General features: G+C 41.4%; 1 protein-coding gene across 1 annotated transcript in view; it reads right to left on the bottom strand.

Moving 5' to 3' along the window:
* The window catches only part of LOC124006819 (GTPase-activating Rap/Ran-GAP domain-like protein 3), a 159,970-nt gene that overhangs the window by 47,636 nt on the left and 84,964 nt on the right, over window positions 1-27,370 (bottom strand). Inside the window, 8 exon segments of the mRNA XM_046316997.1 lie at window positions 3,598-3,701; window positions 4,336-4,434; window positions 4,525-4,600; window positions 4,754-4,780; window positions 8,235-8,298; window positions 14,080-14,144; window positions 14,611-14,729; window positions 20,021-20,120. Of these exon segments, the coding sequence (XP_046172953.1) occupies window positions 3,598-3,701; window positions 4,336-4,434; window positions 4,525-4,600; window positions 4,754-4,780; window positions 8,235-8,298; window positions 14,080-14,144; window positions 14,611-14,729; window positions 20,021-20,120 (654 nt within the window).

Here is a 27,370-nt window from a genome sequence, read left to right as displayed (position 1 = left end):
CTCCATACACACACATACACCAGCCATAAAACACACACTCCAGCCATACACACACACCAGCCATACACACACTCCAGCCATACACACACATACACTCCATACACACACATACACCAGCCATAAAACACACACTCCAGCCATACACACACTCCAGCCATACACACACATACACTCCATACACACACATACACCAGCCATAAAACACACACTCCAGCCATACACACACTCCAGCCATACACACACTCCAGCCATACACACACACCAGCCATACACACACTCCAGCCATACACACTCCAGCCATACACACACACCAGCCATACACACACTCCAGCCATACACACACACCAGCCATACACACACTCCAGCCATACACACACACCAGCCATACACACACTCCAGCCATACACACACACCAGCCATAAAACACACACACACTCCAGCCATACACACACACCAGCCATAAAACACACACACACTCCAGCCATACACACACACCAGCCATAAAACACACACACACTCCAGCCATACACACACACCAGCCATAAAACACACACACACTCCAACCATACACATACACCAGCCATAAAACACACACACACTCCATACACACACATACACCAGCCATAAAACACACACACCAGCCATACACACACACCAGCCATAAAACACACACTCCAGCCATACACACACACCAGCCATAAAAAACACACACACACTCCAGCCATACACACACACCAGCCATAAAACACACACACCAGCCATACACACACACCAGCCATAAAACACACACTCCAGCCATACACACACACCAGCCATAAAACACACACACACTCCAGCCATACACACACACCAGCCATAAAACACACACACCAGCCATACACACACACCAGCCATAAAACACACACACACTCCATACACACACACACACCAGCCATAAAACACACACACACTCCAGCCATACACACACACCAGCCATAAAACACACACACCAGCCATACACACACACCAGCCATAAAACACACACACCAGCCATACACACACACCAGCCATAAAACACACACACACTCCAGCCATACACACACACCAGCCATAAAACACACACACACTCCAGTCACACACACACACACACAGTCTGAAACTAGGGGGCTTTTAACAGTAAGGTACAAATGTTGTGGTGTAGAATGGCAATACTTCGTTTTTTGTTTTGTAATGTTTCAATAAAGGTTTGACTGACTCAGTGGTGTTTAGGTGTGTGTTTTTTCTAGAGTAGGTGTGTGTGTTCGCGTGCATGAATGTGTGTGTTTTCTCTAGAGTGAGTGAATGGAGATTGAAAGATCAAGGACTTGGGAGTATTTCACATTTCCCTGGCATCTCAACAACTCTGACATTGAACAGATAAAAGACTAACTGGCTGTTGTGTCTCTGAAATGACTGTAAAGCATTCAGTATGGTCATAGTTAGTCAGATTGACTAGAGGTTAGCAATGAGAGAGACAGCGAGAGAAGGAAATGACAGAAATAAAGAAGGGTAGAGAAAGATGGGAGAGGTGGGTGAAAGGGTTATATGGGGGAGAGAGGGATGGGTTAAGGGGAACCAGTGACAGAAAAGAGAGTGGCATTGGCACTAGAACAGACTTCAGCACCCGGCCTCACCCTACTAGAATCGGAAGTCAAATGTCTACTGTTTGTTGATGATCTGGTGCTTCTGTCTGCAACCAAGGGGGGCCTATAGCAGCACCTAGATGTTCTGGACAGATTCTGTCAGACCTGGGCCCTGACAGTAAATCTCAGTGAGACAAAAATAATGGTGTTCCAAAAAACGTCCAGTTGCCAGGACCACAAATACAAATTCCATCTAGACACCGTTGTCTACCTCAGCACCACAGGTAACTTCCACAAAGCTGTGAACGATCTGAGAGACAAGCCAAGAAGGGCGTTCTATGCCATCAAAAGGAACATAAAATTCAACATCCCAATTAGGATCTGGCTAAAAATACTTGAATCATTTATAGAACCCATTGCCCTTTATGCATGCTGAGCAGAATTATGCTGATACCTGCTAATTATCAAAATCCAGAAAAGAGCTGTTCAATTTACCTAAAAGGAAGCGATTCCTAAACCTTCCGTAACAAAGCCATCACCTACAGAGAGATTAACCTAGCAGAGTCGTCTAAGCAAGCTGGTCCTGGGGCTCTGATCACAAACACAAACAAAGCCCACAGAGCAACACAATTAGACCCAACCAAATCATGAGAAAACAAAAAGAGAATTATTTGACACATTGGAAAGAATTTACCAAAAAAACAGAGACAACTGGAATGATATTTGGTCCTAAACAGAGAGTACACAGCGGCAGAATACCTGACCACTGTGACTGACCCTAAACAGAGAGTACACAGTGGCAGAATACCTGACCACCGTGACTGACCCTAAACAGAGAGTACACAGTGGCAGAATACCTGACCACTGTGACTGACCCTAAACAGAGAGTACACAGCGGCAGAATACCTGACCACCGTGACTTACCCAAAATTAAGGAAAGCTTTGAATATGTACAGACTCAGTGAGCATAGCCTTGCTATTGAGAAAGGCCGCCGTAGGCAGACATGGCTCTCAAGAGAAGACAGGCTATGTGCTCACTGCCCACAAAATGAGGTGGAAACTGTGCTGCACTTCCTAACCTCCTGCCAAATGTATGACCGTATTAGAGACATGTTTTCCCCTCAGATTTCTCAGATCCACAAAGAATTCAAAAACAAATCACATTTTTGATGAACTCCCATATCTATTTATTTTTTTTTTTATTTATTTTACCTTTATTTAACCAGGCAAGTCAGTTAAGAAAAAAATTCTTATTTTCAATGACTGGGAACAGCGGGTTAACTGCCTGTTCAGGGGCAGAACGACAGATTTGTACCTTGTCAGCTCGGGGGTTTGAACTCGCAACCTTCCGGTTACTAGTCCAACGCTCTAACCACTAGGCTACCCTGCCACCCCAGTATGCCATCACAGCAGCAAGATGTGTGACCTGTTGCCACAAGATAAGGGATACCAGTGAAGAATAAACACCATTGTAAATACAACCCCTATTTATGTATATTTATTACCCTTTTGTATGTGAACTATTTGCACATCGTTATAACATAGTCATAATATGACATTTGAAATGTCTCTATTCCTTTGAAACGTTTGTGAGTAATGTTTATTGTTCATATTTGATTGTTTATTTCAGTTTTGTTGATTATCTATTTCACTTGCTTTGGCAATGTAAACATATGTTTTCCATGCCAATAAAGTAATTTGAATTGAATTGAGAGAGAATAAAGATTTATGCACAACTGACCGGCTCTGGAGGTCTGAGATGTAGAGATAGAGACGGGCGTGCTGTCAACATAACAAAACAGGCACATTCACTTTCTCTCTCTCTCGCACGCACGCACACGCACGCACGCACGCACGCACACGCACGCACGCACGCACGCACGCACGCACGCACGCACGCACGCACGCACACACACACACACACACACACACACACACACACACACACACACACACACACACACACACACACACACACACACACACACACACACACCTGCTGCTTGTTCTCTTTGGAATAGGGTAGCATGGTGGAGACGTGGAACATCAGCTCATGGCCCTGATACACTGTGTAGATGGAGTTCATTCCTGTAGTGTCATCTGGAGAGAGAGAGAGACAGAGAGAGAGAGAGACAGAGAGAGAGAGAGAGAGAGACAGAGAGAGAGAGAGAGAGAGAGAGAGAGAGAGAGAGAGAGAGAGAGAGAGAGAGAGAGAGAGAGAGAGAGAGAGAGAGAGAGAGAGAGAGAGAGAGAGAGAGAGACAGAGAGAGAGAGAGAGAGAGAGAGAGACAGAGAGAGAGACAGAGAGACAGAGAGAGAGACAGAGGGAGAGACAGAGAGAGAGAGACAGAGGGAGAGACAGAGAGAGAGAGAGAGACAGAGAGAGAGAGACAGAGAGACAGAGAGAGAGAGAGAGAGAGAGAGAGAGAGAGAGAGAGAGAGAGAGAGAGAGAAAGAAAGAGAGAGAGAGAGAGAGAGAGAGAGAGAGAGAGAGAGAGAGAGAGAGAGAGAGAGAGAGAGAGAGGGGAGAGAGCAGTGGGAGTTTAAAAAGGATGGGGGAGAGGGAGGAGTGTGTAGGCAAGAGGGAAAATATTTATTTTTTTAAATAGAAAGAGGGAGAGAAAGATCAAAAGAGAGAATGTCTCCATAGTCTGCAATATAATGGAAAAACAATAATTAATTGCAGAACCCATGGTGTGTGCGCGCTTGTATGTGTTTGGTGACCAGGTCTTACTTTTGGTATCCAGTCCACCGCGGTAACCCGCCCAGCCCTGCAGAGAGATTGTGTCCCCTAGCAGGTTGATGAACCTATCGAAGCTCTCACTTCCTGTTTCTGAAGAAACAGAAGAAAGAGCAGGGTTGAAAGTACTATTCACAGGACATGGATATGTGATACTTACTACCCACAATATTAGTGACTTACCGTTGCTAAACATCTCATCATCTGTGAGCTGTCCATCTTTGGCATACAGGACACCGAACTTGAAGTTAACAGAACCCTAAGAAAATACAGTTTAAAGGTCACTTTCATTATCTGCCAATACCAGACAAGCAACCTTAGTAGAGCAGAGGGAAATCTCTAGAAAGACTAGAGTACCTATAGTATTCACTTGAAAGAGTGACATTTACTACAGAATAAATAAATACTCTACCTCTTGCTCCTCCAACACCAGTAGGTCCTGTGGGTAGAACACAAAGCACAGTTAACATCAGTTTGCCAATGACTCACAGATATGTTACAGTATGCAACATTTCCTTTCGTAGGGATAGCGGGAGGCAAAGTCATTATCTGTCAGGCGATTTATTGAGCCTTCTTGGGTGTGTGACGTCACACACCAAAACATGGTGGATAATTTATCTCGCCTCGGATCTGAAACCAGCAGTAACCATCTCTTGAAAAGAGAAACTAGTGTTTGTTTCCCCCTCTTCAATCCATTTTGCTCTTGACCTTACAAAGGCGCCACTTGCCAGATCCATGTAAGTCTGTTCAAATTCTAGTTGTAAGGACCTGAACACAGACTCCTCTTCTTCAGATAGATTATCTTTCTTTAGAAAACTGTCAAGTTTGCCCATCATCTCCTTTTCTCTATTGTTCTTTAATTGCATCAGCTCTTTGGCGCGTTTAATGACTACCACTCTGACTTTATATTTGAAAAATTCCCATCTACTTCCACGACCCAAGTCTTTTCTAGCAAAAAATATCTTTAGCTAATGATTTGATATTTTCAATGAGATCAGTATCTTTAAGAAGTGCATTGTCTAATTTCCAATATCCTCGAGTACCTTTTGATTTTTTAGTAGCTTGCTTTTTTTTAGAAGCCTGATAAAGACCCTTCTCTCATTGACAATTGAAGACAAATTACTTTATTGAATGTTGATTACAAATTGATTGTTCTGGTTTATGCCAAAATATTTAAAAAAGGAATAGATACCATTATAAATGAGACTCAAACAGGATTTATGAAGGGCCGTCACATCAGCTCTAACATTCGTTTAGTCTAGAAAATAATTTGCATGTTTTACAAAGATATAAATAGTTCTGTGCTACTAAGTCTTAATACTTCCAAAAGATTTAGTATCAACAGAAGTGTACGACAGGGATGCCCAATTTCGCCATTTTTATTCATTTTGGTTGTGGAACTTCTACCTCTAGATATTCTGAATGATGCAGATTTGTATGGCTTAACCATATGTAACAAAGAAATCAACATTTCCCAGCTGGCTGATGATACTTCTCTTTTCTTAAGAGACAAAGATAAATATTCCTGTAAAGGACTGTCCTTAATGCTATAACTGCATTTTCTATTGCATCAGGATTAATGCTGAATATTTCTAAATGTGAAATCTTATGTTTATTTGACTCCGATGATAAAGAAATAGAACATATTCCTGTAAAGGGCTGTGTTAAATATTTAGGAATACATCTGTCAAAAAACCACTTAGTCAGACAACATTTAAATTTCTCTCCTAAAGTTAAGAGAACTAAAAATATATTTAATAATTGGCTACAAAGAGATCTTTCTATACTTGGGAGAGTTCTTCTGTCCATAGGGACTGTCTCGTTTTCTGTACCCCTCATTATCGTTATGTGTAAATCCAGCTACTTGTAAATAGATCAATAAGACGTTTCTTGACTTCATCTGGAAAAATAAAAATATGTCATTTCTAACAAAAGAGCTGAAGGCGACCTAGAAGTGTTGGATTTTTATGACATAAGTAACACTTTCAAGATAAACTGGTTGAAAAAATGTTTGCTCGATACTGATTCAATATGGTATTTCATTCCAAATAATGTGGTTAATAAATTGGGAGGTCTTCAATTTGTACTGAAATGTAATTATATTCCTGAAAGATTACCTGCTAAATTGGCTAGGTTTCACCAACAAGCTTTACTGGCCTGGGAAAAATGTTTCCTGCACACTTTTTCCCCTCATAAAGCTATTTTATGGAATAATGCAGACATAACTGTAAGGAATAAGTCATTGTTCTACCACAGCTGGCATGATAGGAATATTGACTTTGTTCTTGATGTTTTCGACAACAGGGGTAATATTCTCACATATGAACAATTTATAACATTGAAAGAGTTTGCAATACCTTTCAGAGAGTTTATTTCTGTGATCAAAGCCGTTCCCAGTGGTCTAACTAGACTTATGAAAAGTCATCTTAATTTTGGGAACGATCACAAAGTTTATCCAGAACTCAGATTGGAAGGCGTGGGCTTACTTGAGAAATCTTGTGGTAATACATATACTGTATGAGACAAATTCTTCATTCACAAAACCAACTTACACCGAGAGGAAGGTTTTTCTGGAACATGCTTATTCCTGACATTGTCTGGTAAAACGCATGGTTAAGACCTTACAAATACTGTATAACAACGTTAAGGAAGTGCACTTCAACATTTTACACAAGATACAGTGGGGCAATTGAGATAAACCTTTGTTATTGACCAAATACTTATTTTCCACCACAATTTGCAAATAAATTCATAAAAAATCCTACAATGTGATTTTCTGTTTTTTTTCTCATTTTGTCTGTCATAGTTGAAGTGTACCTATGATGAAAATTACAGGCCTCTCTCATCTTTTTAAGTGGGAGAACTTGCACAATTGGTGGCTGACTAAATACTTTTTTTGCCCCACTGTATATACATGTAATTTTATGATTTCCAAATTTGTGGTTATTGATGATATCTGCATTTTCTGTGAAAAAGAAGGTGAGAATCTGTCTCACTTGTTCTGTGAATGTAAATTTGTGTCAGAATTTTGGGAAAACCTTGCAAAGTACTTATTTCCCATTATGAACACTGCCTATAATTTTAACATAAAATATATAATACGTTACTATGATAACAAAACCACTGAATTGATTGTTATTTTTTAAATTCTTGTTGCCAAATACTTTATACACAAACAAAAATTCCAAAATTCTATACAAAAATTACCAATTTTTCTGATTTAATTTAATTATCTTATTAAAAACACTAACCTTAGTGAATAACAACAAGAATAATATCTTCATGAATCATTATAATAAGATATTTTCAGAGTGAATATAATTGCAGTTAAATTGTTTTTATTTTATTTATATTTTTTGTATGTTTAAGCATTGTTAATACATGTGTTTGGTTTGCTAGACATGTTTGATGTAGCAATGTAAATTGATTTTTGTATTATGAATAAAATACATTTATAATTTAAAAATCATTTTAAAAAAACGATCCAACGTATCTCATGAATATGAATTGCAAAGCCTCTGGCTATCCGAAGAAAGGAAATGTTGCTTAAAGTATGGGGCTGATACCATAGAAATAGAATTAGAACATGACTATTATATATCATTATAATGCGGGTAGTTTGGGTCCTGGATGCTGATTGGCTGAAAGCTGTGGTATATCAGACAATATATCACCGGTATGATGCAAAAGTACTTGTTTACTGTTCTAATTATGTTGTTAACCAGTTTATAATAGCAATAAGGCACCTCTGGGTTTGTGGTATATGGCCAATATACCAAGGTGAAGGGCTGTATGCAAGCACTCTGTGTTGTGTCTATGCCGTAGCATATTGGCCATATACCACACCTCCTCGGGCCTTATTACTTATATCTCTGTGGCTGATGTAATCTCACCTTCTGTATCTCTGGGTTGAGAATCTCCCTCGGGCCCTTCTCAAACCTGTCCAGGTTCATCGCACTGGAGGGGAGGAGAGGAGGAGGGGTGGGAGAGGGAGGGAGGGAAAGGAGGGGAGAGAGGGAGAAGAGGGAGGGAGGAGAGGAGGAAAGGGAGGGAGAGGGGCTAAAAAGTCAAGTTTACATGCAGTAACATGTTTCAGTCCACTCTTATCTTAAAGCAGAATGTTCCTGTTTCTGAAGTAAATATCTATTCGGCTTGTTTTTGAGAAACTTACCCCGAATAACTTCCTCATTGCTCATTGAGCAGTAACAGGACATGAAAAAGACTTGACCAAAAGCTCCAAGAACTATACGTTGTTATAGAAACAGACTCGGTATAGTTATGTAGGTCTATACGTTGTTATAGAAACAGACTCTGTATAGTTATGTAGGTCTATACGTTGTTATAGAAACAGACTCTGTATAGTTATGTAGGTCTATACGTTGTTATAGAAACAGACTCTGTATAGTTATGTAGGTCTATAGTATAGTTATGTAGGTCTATACGTTGTTATAGAAACAGACTCTGTATAGTTATGTAGGTCTATACGTTGTTATAGAAACAGACTCAGTATAGTTATGTAGGTCGTTGTTATAGAAACAGAGTATAGTTATGTAGGTCTATACGTTGTTATAGAAACAGACTCAGTATAGTTATGTAGGTCTATACGTTGTTATAGAAACAGACTCAGTATAGTTATGTAGGTCTATAGTATAGTTATGTAGGTCTATAGTATAGTTATGTAGGTCTATAGTATAGTTATGTAGGTCTATACGTTGTTATAGAAACAGACTCTGTATAGTTATGTAGGTCTATACGTTGTTATAGAAAAACAGACTATAGTATAGTTATGTAGGTCTATAGTATAGTTATGTAGGTCTATAGTATAGTTATGTAGGTCTATAGTATAGTTATGTAGGTCTATAGTATAGTTATGTAGGTCTATAGTATAGTTATGTAGGTCTATAGTATAGTTATGTAGGTCTATACGTTGTTATAGAAACAGACTCTGTATAGTTATGTAGGTCTATAGTATAGTTATGTAGATCTATACGTTGTTATAGAAACAGAGTATAGTTATGTAGGTCTATAGTATAGTTATGTAGGTCTATACGTTGTATAGAAACAGACTCAGTAGTTTATGTAGGTCTATAGTATAGTTATGTAGGTCTATAGTTATGTAGGTCTATAGTATAGTTATGTAGGTCTATAGTATAGTTATGTAGGTCGTTGTTATAGAAACAGACTCTGTATAGTTATGTAGGTCTATAGTATAGTTATGTAGGTCTATAGTATAGTTATGTAGGTCTATACGTTGTTATAGAAACAGACTCTGTATAGTTATGTAGGTCTATAGTATAGTTATGTAGGTCTATAGTATAGTTATGTAGGTCTATAGTATAGTTATGTAGGTCAGACTAGTATAGTTATGTAGGTCTATACGTTGTTATAGTATAGTTATGTAGGTCTATACATTGTTATAGAAACAGAGTATAGTTATGTAGGTCTATAGAAACAGAGTATAGTTATGTAGGTCTATACGTTGTTATAGAAACAGACTCTGTATAGTTATGTAGGTCTATAGTATAGTTATGTAGGTCGTTGTTATAGAAACAGAGTATAGTTATGTAGGTCTATAGAAACAGACTCTGTATAGTTATGTAGGTCGTTGTTATAGTATAGTTATGTAGGTCTATAGTATAGTTATGTAGGTCTATACGTTGTTATAGAAACAGTCTATAGTATAGTTGTGTAGAAACAGACTCTGTATAGTTATGTAGGTCTATAATATAGTTATGTAGGTCTATAGTATAGTTATGTAGGTCTATAGTATAGTTATGTAGGTCTATACGTTGTTTTAGAAACAGACTCAGTATAGTTAGGTCGTTGTTATAGAAACAGACTCTGTATAGTTATGTAGGTCTATACGTTGTTATAGAAACAGACTCTGTATAGTTATGTAGGTCTATAGTATAGTTATGTAGGTCTATAGTATAGTTATGTAGGTCTATACGTTGTTATAGAAACAGACTCAGTATAGTTATGTAGGTCTATACGTTGTTATAGAAACAGACTCTGTATAGTTAGGTCTATACGTTGTTATAGAAACAGACTCTGTATAGTTATGTAGGTCTATATGTTGTAGAAACAGACTCTGTATAGTTATGTAGGTCTATACGTTGTTATAGAAACAGACTCTGTATAGTTATGTAGGTATACGTTGTTATAGAAACAGACTAGTATAGTTATGTAGGTCTATAGTATAGTTATGTAGGTCTATAGTATAGTTATGTAGTATAGTTAGTTATGTAGGTCTATAGTATAGTTATGTAGGTCTATAGTATGTTATGTAGGTCTATAGTATAGTTATGTAGGTCTATACGTTGTTATAGAAACAGACTCTGTATAGTTATGTAGGTCTATAGTATAGTTATGTAGGTCTATAGTATAGTTATGTAGGTCTATAGTATAGTTAGTCTATAGTATAGTTATGTAGGTCTATAGTATAGTTATGTAGGTCTATACGTTGTTATAGAAACAGACTCTGTATAGTTATGTAGGTCTATACGTTGTTATAGTATAGTTATGTAGGTCTATACGTTGTATAGTTATGTAGGTCTATAGTATAGTTATGTAGGTCTATAGTTGTTATAGAAACAGACTATAGTATAGTTATGTAGGTCTATACGTTGTACAGTTATGTAGGTCTATACGTTGTTATAGAAACAGACTCTGTATAGTTATGTAGGTCGTTGTTATAGTATAGTTATGTAGGTCTATAGTATAGTTATGTAGGTCTATAGTATAGTTATGTAGGTCTAGAAACAGATAGTATAGTTATGTAGGTCTATAGAAACAGAGTATAGTTATGTAGGTCGTTGTTATAGAAACAGACTCTGTATAGTTATGTAGGTCTATAGTATAGTTATGTAGGTCTATAGTATAGTTATGTAGGTCTATAGTATAGTTATGTAGGTCTATAGTATAGTTATGTAGGTCTATAGTATAGTTATGTAGGTCTATAGTATAGTTATGTAGGTCTATAGTATAGTTATGTAGGTCTAGAAACAGACTCAGTATAGTTATGTAGGTCAGACTAGTATAGTTATGTAGGTCTATAGTATAGTTATGTAGGTCTATAGTATAGTTATGTAGGTCTATAGTATAGTTATGTAGGTCTATAGTATAGTTATGTAGGTCTATACGTTGTTATAGAAACAGTATAGTTATGTAGGTCTATTTGTTTTAGAAACAGACTAGTATAGTTATGTAGGTCTATAGTTAGTTATAGAAACAGACTCAGTATAGTTATGTAGGTCTCTAGTATAGTTATGTAGGTCTATACGTTGTTATAGAAACAGACTCTGTATAGTTATGTAGGTCTATAGTATAGTTATGTAGGTCTATACGTTGTTATAGAAACAGACTCTGTATAGTTATGTAGGTCTATAGTATAGTTATGTAGGTCTATACGTTGTTATAGAAACAGACTCTGTATAGTTATGTAGGTCTATAGTATAGTTATGTAGGTCTATAGTATAGTTATGTAGGTCTATAGTATAGTTATGTAGGTCTATACGTTGTTATAGAAACAGACTCTGTATAGTTATGTAGGTCTATACGTTGTTATAGAAACAGACTCTGTATAGTTATGTAGGTCTATACGTTGTTATAGAAACAGACTCAGTATAGTTATGTAGGTCTATACGTTGTTATAGAAACAGACTCAGTATAGTTATGTAGGTCTATAGTATAGTTATGTAGGTCTATAGTATAGTTATGTAGGTCTATAGTATAGTTATGTAGGTCTATAGTATAGTTATGTTATGTAGGTCTATACGTTGTTATAGAAACAGACTCTGTATAGTTAGAGGTCTATAGTATAGTTATGTAGGTCTATACGTTGTTATAGAAACAGACTCTGTATAGTTATGTAGGTCTATACGTTGTTATAGAAACAGACTCTGTATAGTTATGTAGGTCTATACGTTGTTATAGAAACAGACTCTGTATAGTTATGTAGGTCTATAGTATAGTTATGTAGGTCTATAGTATAGTTATGTAGGTCTATAGTATAGTTATGTAGGTCTATAGTATAGTTATGTAGGTCTATAGTATAGTTATGTAGGTCTATAGTATAGTTATGTAGGTCTATAGTATAGTTATGTAGGTCTATAGTATAGTTATGTAGGTCTATAGTATAGTTATGTAGGTTATGTAGGTCTATAGTATAGTTATGTAGGTCTATAGTATAGTTATGTAGGTCTATACGTTGTTATAGAAACAGACTCAGTATAGTTATGTAGGTCTATACGTTGTTATAGAAACAGACTCAGTATAGTTATGTAGGTCTATACGTTGTTATAGAAACAGACTCTGTATAGTTATGTCCAGGTCTATACACCCAAACAAGGGCAGTATAGTTATGTACAGGTCTATACGTGCCCTGCCCCCCAATTGGAACAAATAGAAACAGACTCTGTACCTCTTTAGAATTATGTAGTAATCCCTCTCTAAGTTTTAGTATAGTTATGTAGGTCTATACGTTGTTATAGAAACAGACTCTGTAAATAGTTATGTAGGTCTAGGTCTAGTATAGTTATGTAGGTCTATAGTATAGTTATGTAGGTCTATAGTATAGTTATAGTCTATAGTATAGTTATGTAGGTCTTTAGAAACAGACTGTATAGTTATGTAGGTTGTATTTATGAAACGTTATGAAACAGACCTGTATAGTTTGTGTTTTAAAAACAGACTCAGTATAGTTATGTAGGTCCAAGATGTTTCTGCAAACCAAGATGTTTCTACTACTAGCTGTGCTGCACAGGCTGTGTACTATAGGGACACGCTCGGCCTGCACAGCTGCGTGGAGAAAACAGCGCAACTCAACCAAAATGGATTATAACGTTGCAGATAAAGTTCTACAATTTAATGCGTGCAACATTTAAAGAACGACATCAAATTGTATTAGTCACATGCGCCCAATACAACAGGCACAACCTTACAGAGAAATGCTTACTTACAAGCCCCTAACCAACAATGCAGATTAAAAAATATGAATAAGAATAAGAAAAAAAAGTAACAAGTAGTTAAAGTGCAGCAGTAAAATAAGAGGCACCGGTTAGTCGAGGTAATTGAGGTAATATGTATATGTAGGTAGAGTTATTAAAGTGACTATGCATAGATAATAACAGAGAGTAGCAACAGTGTATAATAGACGGGGGGGGGGGGCAATGCAAATAGTCTGGGTAGCCATTTGATTAGATGTTTAGGAGTCCTATGCCTTGGTGGTGGAAGCTATTTAGAAGCCTCTTGGACCTAAACTTGGTGCTCCGACACCTCTTGCCGTGTGGTAGCAGAGAGAACAGTCTATGACTAGGGTGGCTGGATTCTATGACAATTTTAGGGCCTTCCTCTGACACCTGGTATAGAGGTCTTGGATGGCAGGCTGAGCAGGCCATACCAGGCAGTGTTGTAACCAGTCAGGACCAGTGATGAACCTTTTGAGGATCTGAGGAAGCCAAATATTTTCAGTCTCCTGAGGGGGAATAGGTTCTGTCGTGCCCTCTTCACGACTGTCTTGGTGTGCTTGATTGATAGTGATGTGGACACCAAGGAGGATGGAACTTAGTCCACATTCATCTCCTTTGTCTTGATCACGTTGAAGGAGAGGTTGTTGTCCTGTCACCACACGGCCAGGTTGATAGGATCAGCGGTGAGTTACCATTGTCATCAGCAAACTTAATGATAACATCAGTCTACAGGAGGGGAACAGTGTTGAGGATCTTGAATAACATTACCCTTAAGATGGACTTGACTGATAGTGTTTTAGTGGGGCTGTATGGCAGACTGATCTTCAGAGTTCCCTGGGGGGAAGAGAAGAGATGCAATTATCTCAGGACCGGATGAGGAGAGAAAGTATTCATCATCTATCTGAACAGAAGGCAGAGGGCCATCCTAATCAGGTGTGGTGTGGTGCTTGAATCTGAAACAGGAGCTCAGTGAGGAAGCTAGTTAACTCTTCTGAATGACTCACACCCCTCTATCTCGCTGCCAAGCGCGCGCGCGCAAACACACACATACGCCTCACATCTGAACCCCTTAACTCCCCCACACCGCACACAGAAGCTATGACTCATGGATAAAGTTGCCCATAGACACTGTTCTAAGGTCTATACAGTATATGCATGATATGCACATTTCACCTGGCATTGGGAAAGGTTGAGCAGATCCCAGATCTGTTTCTAAAGCCAACTTGCACAGATACCAATTTTTAAGGTTAGGATTTTGTAAGAGCTGATCCTAGATCTGTGCATAAAGTCAGTGACTTACTGTCTTCCTCCAGAGGATGGCTCTATACTGAGGGACCCGTTGGTTGTTCTGGTCAGACAGAACCACAGACAGGTAGAAGGGGTTCTTCTCTGCATCCGTACCAATGTAATTCTGGTGGACTGGGGGGAGAAAACACACACACACACTGTCACACACCGCCAGACACTATACTGTGTAGGACCCTTCGGTAGTGTTCACTAGGCATGAAAAGGAAGAAAACGTTCCCGAATCGGAGTGAAACGAGGACGCACTATCCAAACTAAAAAGACATTTTCGGTTTATTGTTCTGGTGCACAACGTTGAACTTTTCGCAACAGTGTGCTCTCCGATCACGTGACGCATCGTAACACCTGTATGCTACCGGCAGGGTAATTTTTTCCCTCTCCCTTTTTAGACTTCACAGTGACTGCTGTTAAGAATTGCAATACAGTAATGAGAGATCTGTATTTAAATATGCAAATTTGACATATTAGTCATTTAGCAGATGCTCTTATCCAGAGTAACTTACAGGTAGCGCATTCATCTTCAGATAGCTAGGTGAGACAACCACATACGTATGTGACTCGTTTCAGGAAACTAGGCATATGTCGCACATTAATACTTTACAAGAGAGCCATTTAAGCGTAAACTTAAAAAATATATACATAATGTTCCCAAGCTTTAAACATCGATAATATTGAAATGGAAGGAGTATCAGACCACTGCAGAAAATTTTATGTGCCTTAATATCAAACTTGTGTGCCATCCAACAAGACAATGATCCAAAACATAAAGCAAAATATATCCAGGTGTTAGAATGGCCAAGTCAAAGTCCAGACCTGAATCCAATCAAGAACTGGGAAGATGCTCTCCATCAACCTCACTGAAAATGAATACAATTGTTAAATTGTGAGTGTAGTTGGTTTAGACACAGAGTAAATCACCTTCCCGCTATCCATGATTGGCTGAGATAATGCTGGATGGATGAGTTCGAATTGGTCTGCCATTGGTCTGTCAGCTTCTGCACACTGACACGGTCGCTAGTAGGACAGTGTTCCCTCCGACACATTGGTGCGGCTGGCTTCCGGGTTAAGCGAGCAGTGTGTCAAGAAGCAGTGCAGCTTGGCAGGGTCATGTTTCGGAGGATGCATGGCTCTCGACCTTTGCCCCTGCCAAGTCCATACGGGAGTTGCAGCGATGGGACAACACTCATTTCCAATTGGATATCACGAAAATTGGGGAGAAAAATGGCAACAAAAATAAAATAAGAATAATAATTCTACTCCACTATGGAAGTAACCATTTCAATAGAATGTTATGATGTCACTGCAACAACTGTAGATAGATGGAGTTGATAAATTCGCTCTGGCTATCTACTCCGATTTCAGAGCACTCTCGTCTGAGTGTGCGAGAGAGCGGAATAACTGGTGAATTTACGAACGCTCAACACCCGTTGAATATGGGTGGTGTCAGTGAACGCTCAACACCCGTTGAATATGGGCGGTGTCAGTGAACGCTCAACACCCGTTGAATATGGGCGGTGTCAGTGAACGCTCAACACCCGTTGAATATGGGCGGTGTCAGTGAACGCTCAACACCCGTTGAATATGGGTGGTGTCAGTGAACGCTCAACACCTGTTGAATATGGGTGGTGTCAGTGAACGACAGTAAAAAAAGAAAATCAATCGCTGCCAGCAGCACAGTTAGTCCCCAACGCTCTGGATAACATAAAACAGCTTAACCGGCTCTGCTAGCGCGAGTAAAATGTAAGTAAGCTGTTCTCTCATTTGTGTCTGGAAGTAGCTAGCAAGCTAGCCAATGTTAGCCAGTTAGCTTGGGTGCTTGACTGCTGTTGTTGGGACAGAACACTGAATCAACCCTACTCCTCAGCCAGAGCATCCAGTGTGCGCTCTGAACGCTCTGAAAACGAAACGCTCTGAATCTGACAAAGCTCTGAGTTCACGAATGCCCAGAGCACTCCAGATTAAATTTACGAACACACCGGTAGTATACACCAGCCTTAAGTCTTGACATCTTTGGTTGTTTAGTATATGGCCTTATGTGAATCATTAAAGAAATGAGTGGGGTTAAAGCTTAAGAGGGTGTGAACGATGTTGAATGGGTGTAGACAAAGAAGAGCTCTCCAGTAGGTGTACCAAAACATTCAAGGTCCATTTTCTCAAAAAGCGAGGTTACAAGTTCATCAACTTTCAAAGCAGAATTACTTTCCCATTGTTCCTCAACTGTAGTGTATGATATACCATTTTCTAGTTCTGAGTCTCTACTTACATTCAATAAAAAAAAAAAAATAAATTATAATTTTGCTACATAAGACCGAATCGAGCCAGTTGTGAAAAATTGGTGGATATAGAGTTTTGGAACAAAAAGAGTTCATAAGAGTTCATTACAGTGTCTGTTAATTTCTGGCAGGAATTAGTTGTTGCCACCACAGTGAGGCCTAGTGTTTCCTATATGGAATGTTGAGTAACGTGTGTTCTGCTTGAATATATGTGTGTGAGTGTGTACATTTATGTGTGTTTTTGTGCGTGTGTGAGACAGACGTAACAAAACCCTTAGACAACACCAATCGGCATTCAGCTCCCTCTCTGTCCGGTTGACACGGCAACATATTCAGACATAACACTGAACAGACCCAACAAACCTAATTAAAAACAAGAACTCTGCTCTCCATCCCTCTCCTCTCTCTCCTTGACTCTATCCACGTCCCTTTTCTCTCTCTCCTCTCTCTCATCCCTTTATCTCCCTCTCTCTCCTTGACTCTATCCACGTCCCTTTATCTCCCTCTCTCCTTGACTCTATCCACGTCCCTTTATCTCCCTCTCTCTCCTTGACTCTATCCACGTCCCTTTATCTCCCTCTCTCTCCTTGACTCTATCCACGTCCCTTTATCTCCCTCTCCTCTCTCTCCATCCCTTTTCTCTCTCTCCTTGACTCTATCCACGTCCCTTTATCTCCCTCTCCTCTCTCTCCATCCCTTCCTCTCTCTCCTTGACTCTATTCACGTCCCTTTATCTCCCTCTCCTCTCTCTCCTTGACTCTATCCACGTCCCTTTATCTCCCTCTCCTCTCTCTCCTTGACTCTATCCACGTCCCTTTATCTCCCTCTCTCTCCTTGACTCTATCCACGTCCCTTTATCTTCCTCTCCTCTCTCTCCTTGACTCTATCCACGTCCCTTTATCTCCCTCTCCTCTCTCTCCTTGACTCTATCCACGTCCCTTTATCTTCCTCTCCTCTCTCTCCTTGACTCTATCCACGTCCCTTTATCTCCCTCTCCTCTCTCTCCATCCCTTTTCTCTCTCTCCTTGACTCTATCCACGTCCCTTTTCTCTCTCTCCTCTCTCTCCATCCCTTTATCTCCCTCTCTCTCCTTGACTCTATCCACGTCCCTTTATCTCCCTCTCTCTCCTTGACTCTATCCACGTCCCTTTATCTCCCTCTCTCTCCTTGACTCTATCCACGTCCCTTTATCTCCCTCTCTCTCCTTGACTCTATCCACGTTCCTTTATCTCCCTCTCCTCTCTCTCCATCCCTTTTCTCTCTCTCCTTGACTCTATCCACGTCCCTTTATCTCCCTCTCCTCTGCTCTCCATCCCTTTTCTCTCTCTCCTTGACTCTATCCACGTCCCTTTATCTCCCTCTCCTCTCTCTCCTTGACTCTATCCACGTCCCTTTATCTCCCTCTCCTCTCTCTCCATCCCTTTTCTCTCTCTCCTTGACTCTATCCACGTCCCTTTATCTCCCTCTCCTCTCTCTCCTTGACTCTATCCACGTCCCTTTATCTCCCTCTCGCTCCTTGACTCTATCCACGTCCCTTTATCTTCCTCTCCTCTCTCTCCATCCCTTTTCTCTCTCTCCTTGACTCTATCCACGTCCCTTTATCTCTCTCTCGCTCCTTGACTCTATCCAGGTCCCTTTATCTTCCTCTCCTCTCTCTCCATCCCTTTCTTTGTTTCTCTCTCTCCTTGACTCTTTCCATGTCCCTTTATCTCCCTCTCTCTCCTTGACTCTATCCACGTCCCTTTATCTCCCTCTCGCTCCTTGACTCTATCCATGTCCCTTTATCTTCCTCTCCTCTCTCTCCTCTCTCTCCTTGACTCTATCCACGTCCCTTTATCTTCCTCTCCTCTCTCTCCTTGACTCTATCCACGTCCCTTTATCTTCCTCTCCTCTCTCCCCTTGACTCTATCCATGTCCCTTTATCTTCCTCTCCTCTCTCTCCTTGACTCTATCCACGTCCCTTTATCTTCCTCTCCTCTCTCTCCATCCCTTTATCTCCCTCTCTCTCCTTGACTCTATCCACGTCCCTTTATCTCCCTCTCGCTCCTTGACTCTATCCACGTCCCTTTATCTTCCTCTCCTCTCTCTCCTTGACTCTATCCAAGTCCCTTTATCTTCCTCTCCTCCGTCTCCTTGACTCTATCCACATCCCTTTATCTTCCTCTCCTCTCTCTCCATCCCTTTATTTGTTTCTCTCTCTCCTTGACTCTATCCACGTCCCTTCATCTTCCTCTTCTCTCTCTCCATCCCTTTCTTTGTTTCTCTCTCTCCTTGACTCTATCCACGTCCCTTTATCTTCCTCTCCTCTCTCTCCATCCCTTTCTTTGTTTCTCTCTCTCCTTGACTCTATCCACGTCCCTTTCTCTTCCTCTTGCTCACCCTCCTCTATCTCCTTCCCTTTATTTGTTTCTCTCTCTCCTTGACTCTATCCACGTCCCTTTATCTTCCTCTCCTCTCTCTCCTTCCCTTTATTTGTTTCTCTCTCTCCTTGACTCTATCCACGTCCCTTTATCTTCCTCTCCTCTCTCTCCGTCCCTTTCTTTCCTTCAGTCCCTCTATGTTATTCATCCTAATTTGAAACAGTTCACTTGGGCCTGGGGTCTTGTTTTCTTGTGCTTGAATAACCCGCACGCATGCACGTACGCACACACGCACGCACACGCACACACCTGTCCGAAGAAGCGAGGGCTCTGAAGGAGGAAGATGGAAGGAGGAGGAGGGTAACGCATTTTTAACGACCTCACGACTAGGCTCTCCGGAGGCTGCTGGTGTTGACTATGGAGCCTGTCAGATGTTAATGTTGTTAACCCCCTGCATGTGTGTGTGTGTGTGTGTGTGTGTGTGTGTGTGTGTGTGTGTGTGTGTGTGTGTGTGTGTGTGTGTGTGTGTGTGTGTGTGTGTGTGTGTGTGTGTGTGTGTGTGTGTGTGTGTGTGTGTGTGTGTGTGCTTTTGGTTTTACAAACCTTGTGGGGACCATGAGTCCACACAAGGATAGTAAAAAAAGGAAAGTGGGGGCACAAGGAAAAAAATATTTTAGGCTTAGGGGTAAAAAATATTTTAGGCTTAGGGGTAAGGGTTAGAATTAGGTTAGGCGTGTGTGTGTGAGACAGAGAGTTGTGGAGCAGAACGGACCTTTTCCCAGGAAGTATTTGAAGAACCATCTGGTGTGGTATTCTGGGTTCTCCAAATGGACATCGGTTCTTCTCCAGATTCCCGGGGTGTAGTCCATTGGCTACACACATACACACGCACACACACACAAATGTACGCACACCCACACAGAGACACACTCTGGGTTAGTGAAACGCACACACATGCACGTACGCATATTTCACCGCACGTCAGCATAAATGATCACAGAATGACTCTGTAACCAGGGGTCACACATACATTGATCTACAGACTGACCTTCAAAACACACACACACATCATTGTTTAGTCTGGCCACAGAAGAAGAGTTCCTTTGTCATCAGTAGATCCCCCTGCCAATATTAACATTAAGCCCTCTGCCCCCTGATCGATGCACCTCCTCCTCATTCAGTGGCTGTCCCATTGTGGATTCATCCTATTGAAGCTAAGCCTCACAGACACCCACAGACCACACACACGTATGTACACAAAAGCACACACACACACACACACACACACACACACACACACACACACACACACACACACACACACACACACACACACACACACACACACACACACACACACACACACACACACACACACACACACACACACACACACACACACACATCATTGACCAACTGTCAAGTGGCTTCACTGACATTTTCAACCTCTCCCTATCTGAGTCTGTAATACCAAAATGTTTCAAGCAGACCACCATAGTGCCTGTGCCCAAGAACACAAAGGTAACCTGCCTAAATGACTACCGACCCGTAGCACTCACGTCTGTAGCCATTTATGTGCTTTGAAAGGCTGGTCATGGCTCACATCAACACCATCATGCCGGGAAACCCTAGACCCACTCCAATCTGCATACCGCCCCAACAGATCCACAGACGATGCAGTCTCTATTGCCCTCCACACTGCCCTTTCCCACCTGGACAAAAGGAACACCTATGTGTCACGTCTCCTACCGAAGGTGGCTCCCTGTTTGGGTGACGCTCGGCGGTCGTCGTCACCGGCCTACTAGCTGCCACTGATCCCTTTTTCCCCTTTCTGTTCATTGGTGTCACCTGTTTTGTGTGTAGGCTGATTAGTCGGGCCAGTTAGCCAGTGGGCCCGCCTGCTCTTTGTGCTGGATTGTTCTGTGTTGCTCTGAGCACGTTTGATGTGGGCGTGTTTCATTCGTGGGATTTTCTCCGGACTGTTTGAGTCCCCGTGTTTGGGGCATTTATTTTGAGTTTCGTGGGGTGGCTTATGTTCGTAGTGTGTGTGCAATAAATAACCCTGTTCTCTCTGCTTCCTGCGCCTGACTTCGCACCCACTACGCCCAGAGCGTTAAACCCTAGACCCTCTCCAATTTGCATACCTCCCCAACAGATCCACAGATGACGCAATCTCAATTGCACTCCACACTGCCCTTTCCCACCTGGACAAAAGGACCACCTATGTGAGAATGCTATTCATTGACTACAGCTCAGCGTTCAACACCACAGTGCCCTCAAAGCTCATCACCCTTGGACAAAACACCACTAAACACTAACACTAAACTAAAAACCACGACGAGACAGTCTGTAGGGAGGAGGTCAGAGACCTGGCCGTGTGGTGCCAAGACAACAACGTCTCCTCCACGTGATCAAGACAAAGGAGATGATTGTGGACCACAGGAAAAGGAGGACAGAGCATGCCCCCATTCTCTTCGACGGGGCTGTAATGGAGTAGGTTGAGAGCTTCACGTTTTGGCATGGGTCCTCAGATCCTTAAAACGTTCTACAGCTGCACCATCGAGAGCATCCTGACTGGTTACATCACTGCCTGGTATGGCAACTGACCAGAAGGCGCTACAGAGGGTAGTGCGTATGTCCCAGTACATCACTGGGGCCAGGCTTCCTGTCATCCAGGACCTCTATACCAGGCGGTGTCAGAGGAAGGCCCTAAAAATTGTCAAAGACTCCAGCCAGCCTAGTCATAGACTGTTCTCACTGCTACCGCATGGGAAGCGGTACCCGAGCGCTAAGTCTGGGATCAAGAGGCTTCTAAATAGCTTCCACCACCAAGGCATAGGACTCCTAAACATCTAATCAAATGGCTACCCAGACTATTTGCATTGCCCCCCCCCGTCTATTATACACTGTTGCTACTCTCTGTTATTATCTATGCATGGTCACTTTAATAATAATATCTACCTACATATACATATTATTTCAATTACCTCGACTAACCGGTGCCTCCACACATTGACTCTGTACCGGTACCCCCTGTATATAGCCTCCACATTGACTCTGTACCAGTACCCCCTGTATATAGCCTCCACATTGACTCTGTACTGGTACCCCCTGTATATAGCCTCCACATTGACTCTGTACCGGTACCCCCTGTATATAGCCTCCACATTGTCTCTGTACCGGTACCCCCTGTATATAGCCGCCACACATTGACTCTGTACCGGTACCCCCTGTATATAGTGTCGGGTTCACCTAGGGGTCATGATAAGGGGTGTAGCAAAATGTTTGATGATTTAGAATAATTGATTATGCTTATGTTGTATTAATAGACTCTGTTCCAGGGGTTATAAGACCCTCCCACATTTACTCTGGTCCTAGACCCTGATTAGTCTCCATATTATTCTTATAGGTTTAGAGGTTTAGAATCTTTCCCGGTTGTTTTCTGTTCTCCCCCTGTATATAGCCTCCACACATTGACTCTGTACCGGTACCCCTCTGTATATAGCCTCCACTCATTGACTCTGTACCGGTACTCCCTCTGTATATAGCCCTCTCACATTGACTCTGTACCGGTCTCTCCCCTGTATATAGCCTCCACTCTTGACTCTGTACCTCCCCTGTATATAGCCTCCACATTGTCTCTGTACCGGTACCCTCTGTCTATCCCCCACCCAACTGACTCTCTCTCTCTGTATATAGCCTCCACTCTGACTCTGTCCGGTCCCCTGTATATAGCCTCTCTCATTGACTCTCTCTCTCTCTACCCCCCTGTATATAGCCTCCACATTGACTCTGTACCGGTACCCCCTGTATATAGCCTCCACATTGACTCTGTCTCTAGCCTCTCATTGTCTCTCCTCTGTATATAGCCTCCACACATTGTCTCTGTACCGGTCTCTCCCTGTATATAGCCTCCACATTGACTCTTATAAAGAGACCCCTCTGAGAAATGTGTGACTGAGACAGAACTCTGCAGGGGGTGTAGGAGACAAGACTAGTCAAATATTCCACAATAAATCTAATTTGTGGAGTGGACATGTACTGCTAAATTTTTAGATAACACTAAAAGCCTTGTTTATATAGCTTTGTAGGCACGGTTTTGGTCTCAGGAGTAAAAAGGTAATGACGTAGGTAGTGACATCACCAGGGCTGGACTTAGGGTTTAACAAAACAACTGGAGACCTCCTCTTTGATGCAGAACTTACTCTGAAACATGTGTGCTATGTTCCTGTCTGTCAACTTCTGTCTGCAATTGCATTAAAAAAGGAGTTTTGAATGATTTAATGAAATATCTTGTCATAATGCTAATTTCACCAATGATTGACAAGGAACAAGGAAACGAACACTAAACTAAAACAATAGCCTCACTATTATTTGGGGGGTGTTTTTCTTAAAAACTTGTTTTTCACTGTAACACCTGTTGTTACGGCGTTCTTGTGTCAAAAGAGAGGAGGACCAAAATGCAGCGTGGTTATCTCGATACATTTTTAATAAAGATAATAACGAACAATACAAACCACTAAACGTAACAAACCGAAACAGCCCTATCTGGTGCAAACAAACACAGAGACAGGAACAATCACCCACTAAACACTCAAAGAATATGGCTGCCTAAATATGGTTCCCAATCAGACTCTGACAACGATAAACACCTGCCTCTGATTGAGAACCCTCCAGGCGGCCATAGACTATTCCAGACAACCCCACTAACCACAATCCCATGACCTACAAAAACCCCAAGACAAAACACACCACATAAAATAACCCATGTCACACCCTGGCCTGACCAAAATAATAAAGAAAACACAAAATACTAAGACCAGTGGATCCAGGCTTTGATTACTTATTGATATGACCTATCCACTTCAATCAGTGTAGCTGAAGGGAAGGAGGTTAAAGAAGGATTTTAAATGTGTTTGTGGATGTGTGCCATACAGAGGGTGAATGGACAAGACAAATGATTTAAGTGCCTTTGAAGGAGGGGAGGTAGTAGGTGCCAGGTTTGTGTGTGTCAAGAACTGCAACGCTGCTGGGTTTTTCCCATTCAACAGTTTCCCGTTCTACCACCCAAAGGACATCCAGCCAACTTGACACAACTGTGGGAAGCATTGGAGTCAACATGGGCCGGCATCCCCATGAAACTCTTTCGTCACCTTGTTGAGCCCAAGAGTCCGGAATTATTGGATCCCTTGGTAAAGACTGTATGAAGTAAATAATACAAATACTGACCTAAAATGCTAAAAAATATATACAAATTATATTATTTTATATTATATATATTTATATTTTATTTTATACCAGGGGAAAGAGGTAAGTTGAGCCATTTTTTACATTCCGCATCACTCATCAAGGGAAATATAGTATTATTTCTAATACCAGACCGTGCTTCTACACCTGCATTGCTTGCTGTTTGGGGTTTTAGGCTGGGTTTTTGTACAGCACTTTGAGATATCAGTAGTAAGTCGCTCTGGATAAGAGCGTCTGCTAAATGACTTAAATGTAATGTAATGTAAATACATTTGATTTGATTAATAAAGATATCTACCTTTATTTCAGGATGTCAAAACCACCGTTGGTGTGCATGGCTAAATACCTCTATTTTCCTGTCATATGACCACAGTACTGGTCCCCCATGGGAATCAAACCCACAACCCTGGCGTTGTAAGCACCATGCTCTACTACCTGAGCCACACGGAACTATACTGTATATCTAAACTATATATACAACAGTTTAAATCAAATTAGCGGATTAGGATATTTCAGCCACACCCATTGCTGACAGGTACAGTATATACAATAGAGTGGTTATCTCGATACATTTTTAATAAAGATAATAACGAACAATACAAACCACTAAACGTAACAAAAGAAACAGCCCTATCTGGTGCAAACAAACGTACACAGCCATGCAATCTCCATAGACAAACATTGGCAGTAGAATGGCCTTACTGAAGAGCTAAGTGACTTTCAACGTGGCACCGTCATAGGATGCCACCTTCCAAGAAATTAGTTAGTCAAATTTCTGCCCTGCTAGAGCTGCCCCAGTCAACTGTAAGTGCTGTTATTGTGAAGTGGAAACGTCTAGGAGCAACAACGGCTCAGCACAAAGTGGTCGACTACGGAACCTGACAGAATGGGACCGCCGAGTGCTGAAGAGTTCCAAACTGCCTCTGGAAGCAACATCAGCACAAGAACTGTTAGTCGGGAGCTTAATGATATGGGTTTCCATGGCCGAGCAAGCCTAAGATCACCATGTGGAATGCCAAGAGTCGGCTGTAGGGGTGTAAAGCTCGCTGCCATTGGACACTGGAGCAGTGGAAATCCGTTCTCTGGAGTGATGACTCACGCTTCACCATCATGCCAACTGTAAAGTTTGGTGGAGGAGGGGAGGAATAATGGGTTTTTCCCATTCAACAGTTTCCCGTTCCACCACCCAAAGGACATCCAGGTCTGGAGGGCTGTTTCTCATGGTTCGGGCTAAGCCCCTTGGTTCCAGTGAAGGGAAATCATAACACTACAGCATTCAATGACATTCTAGACAATCCTGTGTTTCCAAATTTGTGGCAACAGTTTGGGGAAGGTCCTTTCCTGTTTCAGCATGACAATGTCCCTAAAATGCACAAAAAATATATACAAAATATTTTTCAATTATTGGTATGGAAGAATTTGACTGGCCAGGGGCAGAGAGCCATTTTCTCAACCCCATCAAACTCCTCTGGGATGAACTGAAACACTGACTAGCCAGGTCTAATCGTCCAACATCAGTGCCCACCTGCATTGCTGCTTTTGGCTGGTTGGAGGCTGGGTTTTTGTACAGCACTTTGAGATATCAGTAGTAAGTCGCTCTGGATGGAGCGTCTGCTAAATGACTTAAATGTAATGTAATGTAAATACATTTGATTTGATTAATAAAGCCTTTATTTCTCAAAACCAGTTGGTGGAGGCTGTTATTTTCCTGCAGTATGTTCCAACATCTAGTATATCTACACTATATATACAACAGTTTAAATCATTACGGATGGAAAGCAGAAGATATTTCAGCCACACCCATTGCTGACAGGTACAGTATATATAGAGCACACAGTTGCAACTCCATAGACAAACATTGGCAGTAGAAATGGAGGCTGTTGAAGCAGCAATGTTCCAACATCTAGTGGAAAGCCTTCCAGAAAGAGTTAGGCTGCCCTGCAGCAATGTTCCAACAACTGTAAGTGCTGTTAGTGAAGTGGAGGCGTTAGGAGCAACAACGGCTCAGCAACATCTAGTAGAAACCTCTCAGAAGAGGGAGGCTGTTATAGCTGAAGCAATGTTCCAAACATCTCTGGAAAGCAACATCAGCACAAGAAGAGTGGAGGCTTAATGATATGGGCAATGTTCCAACATCCGAGAAAGCCTAAGATCACCAGAAGAGTGGAGGCTGTTATAGCAGCAATGTTCCATTGGACACTCAGTGGAAAGCCTTCTCTGAAGAGTGGAGGCTGTTATAGCAGCAATGTTCCAACACTAGTTGAAAGCCTTCTCAGAAGAGTGGAGGCCATAGCAGCAATGTTCCAACATCTAGTAGAAAGTTTGGTGGAGGAGGAATAATGGTCTGGGGCTGTTTCTCATAGTTCGGGCTAAGCCCCTTGGTTCCAGTGAAGGGAAATCATAACACTACAGCATTCAATGACATTCAGACAATCCTGTGTTTCCAAATTTGTGGCAACAGTTTGTGGAAGGTCCTGTTATAGTTTCAGCATGACAATGTCCCTTGCAGAAAGTGGAGGTCGATACAGAAATGGTTTGTCAAGATTAGTGTGAAAGAACTTCAGAAGAGTGGGCTGTTATAGCAGCAATGTTCAACATCAAAAGCCTTCTGGGAAGAGTGGAGGCTGTTATAGCAGCAATGTTCCAACATCAGTAGAAAGCTCTTGTCAGAAGAGTGGAGGCTGTTACAGCAGCAATGTTCCAACATCTAGTAGAAAGCCTTCTCAGAAGAGTGGAGGCTGTTATAGCAGCAATGTTCCAACATCTAGTAGAAAGCCTTCTCAGAAGAGTGGAGGCTGTTATAGCAGCAATGTTCCAACATCTAGTGGAAAGCCTTCCCAGAAGAGTGGAGGCTGTTATAGCAGCAATGTTCCAA

The sequence above is a fragment of the Oncorhynchus gorbuscha genome, linkage group LG20 (assembly GCF_021184085.1).
Source record: "Oncorhynchus gorbuscha isolate QuinsamMale2020 ecotype Even-year linkage group LG20, OgorEven_v1.0, whole genome shotgun sequence".
Taxonomy (NCBI): Eukaryota; Metazoa; Chordata; class Actinopteri; order Salmoniformes; family Salmonidae; genus Oncorhynchus; species Oncorhynchus gorbuscha.
Note: the sequence above shows the minus strand (reverse complement) of the source record. Positions and strands in the feature narration are given on the sequence as shown.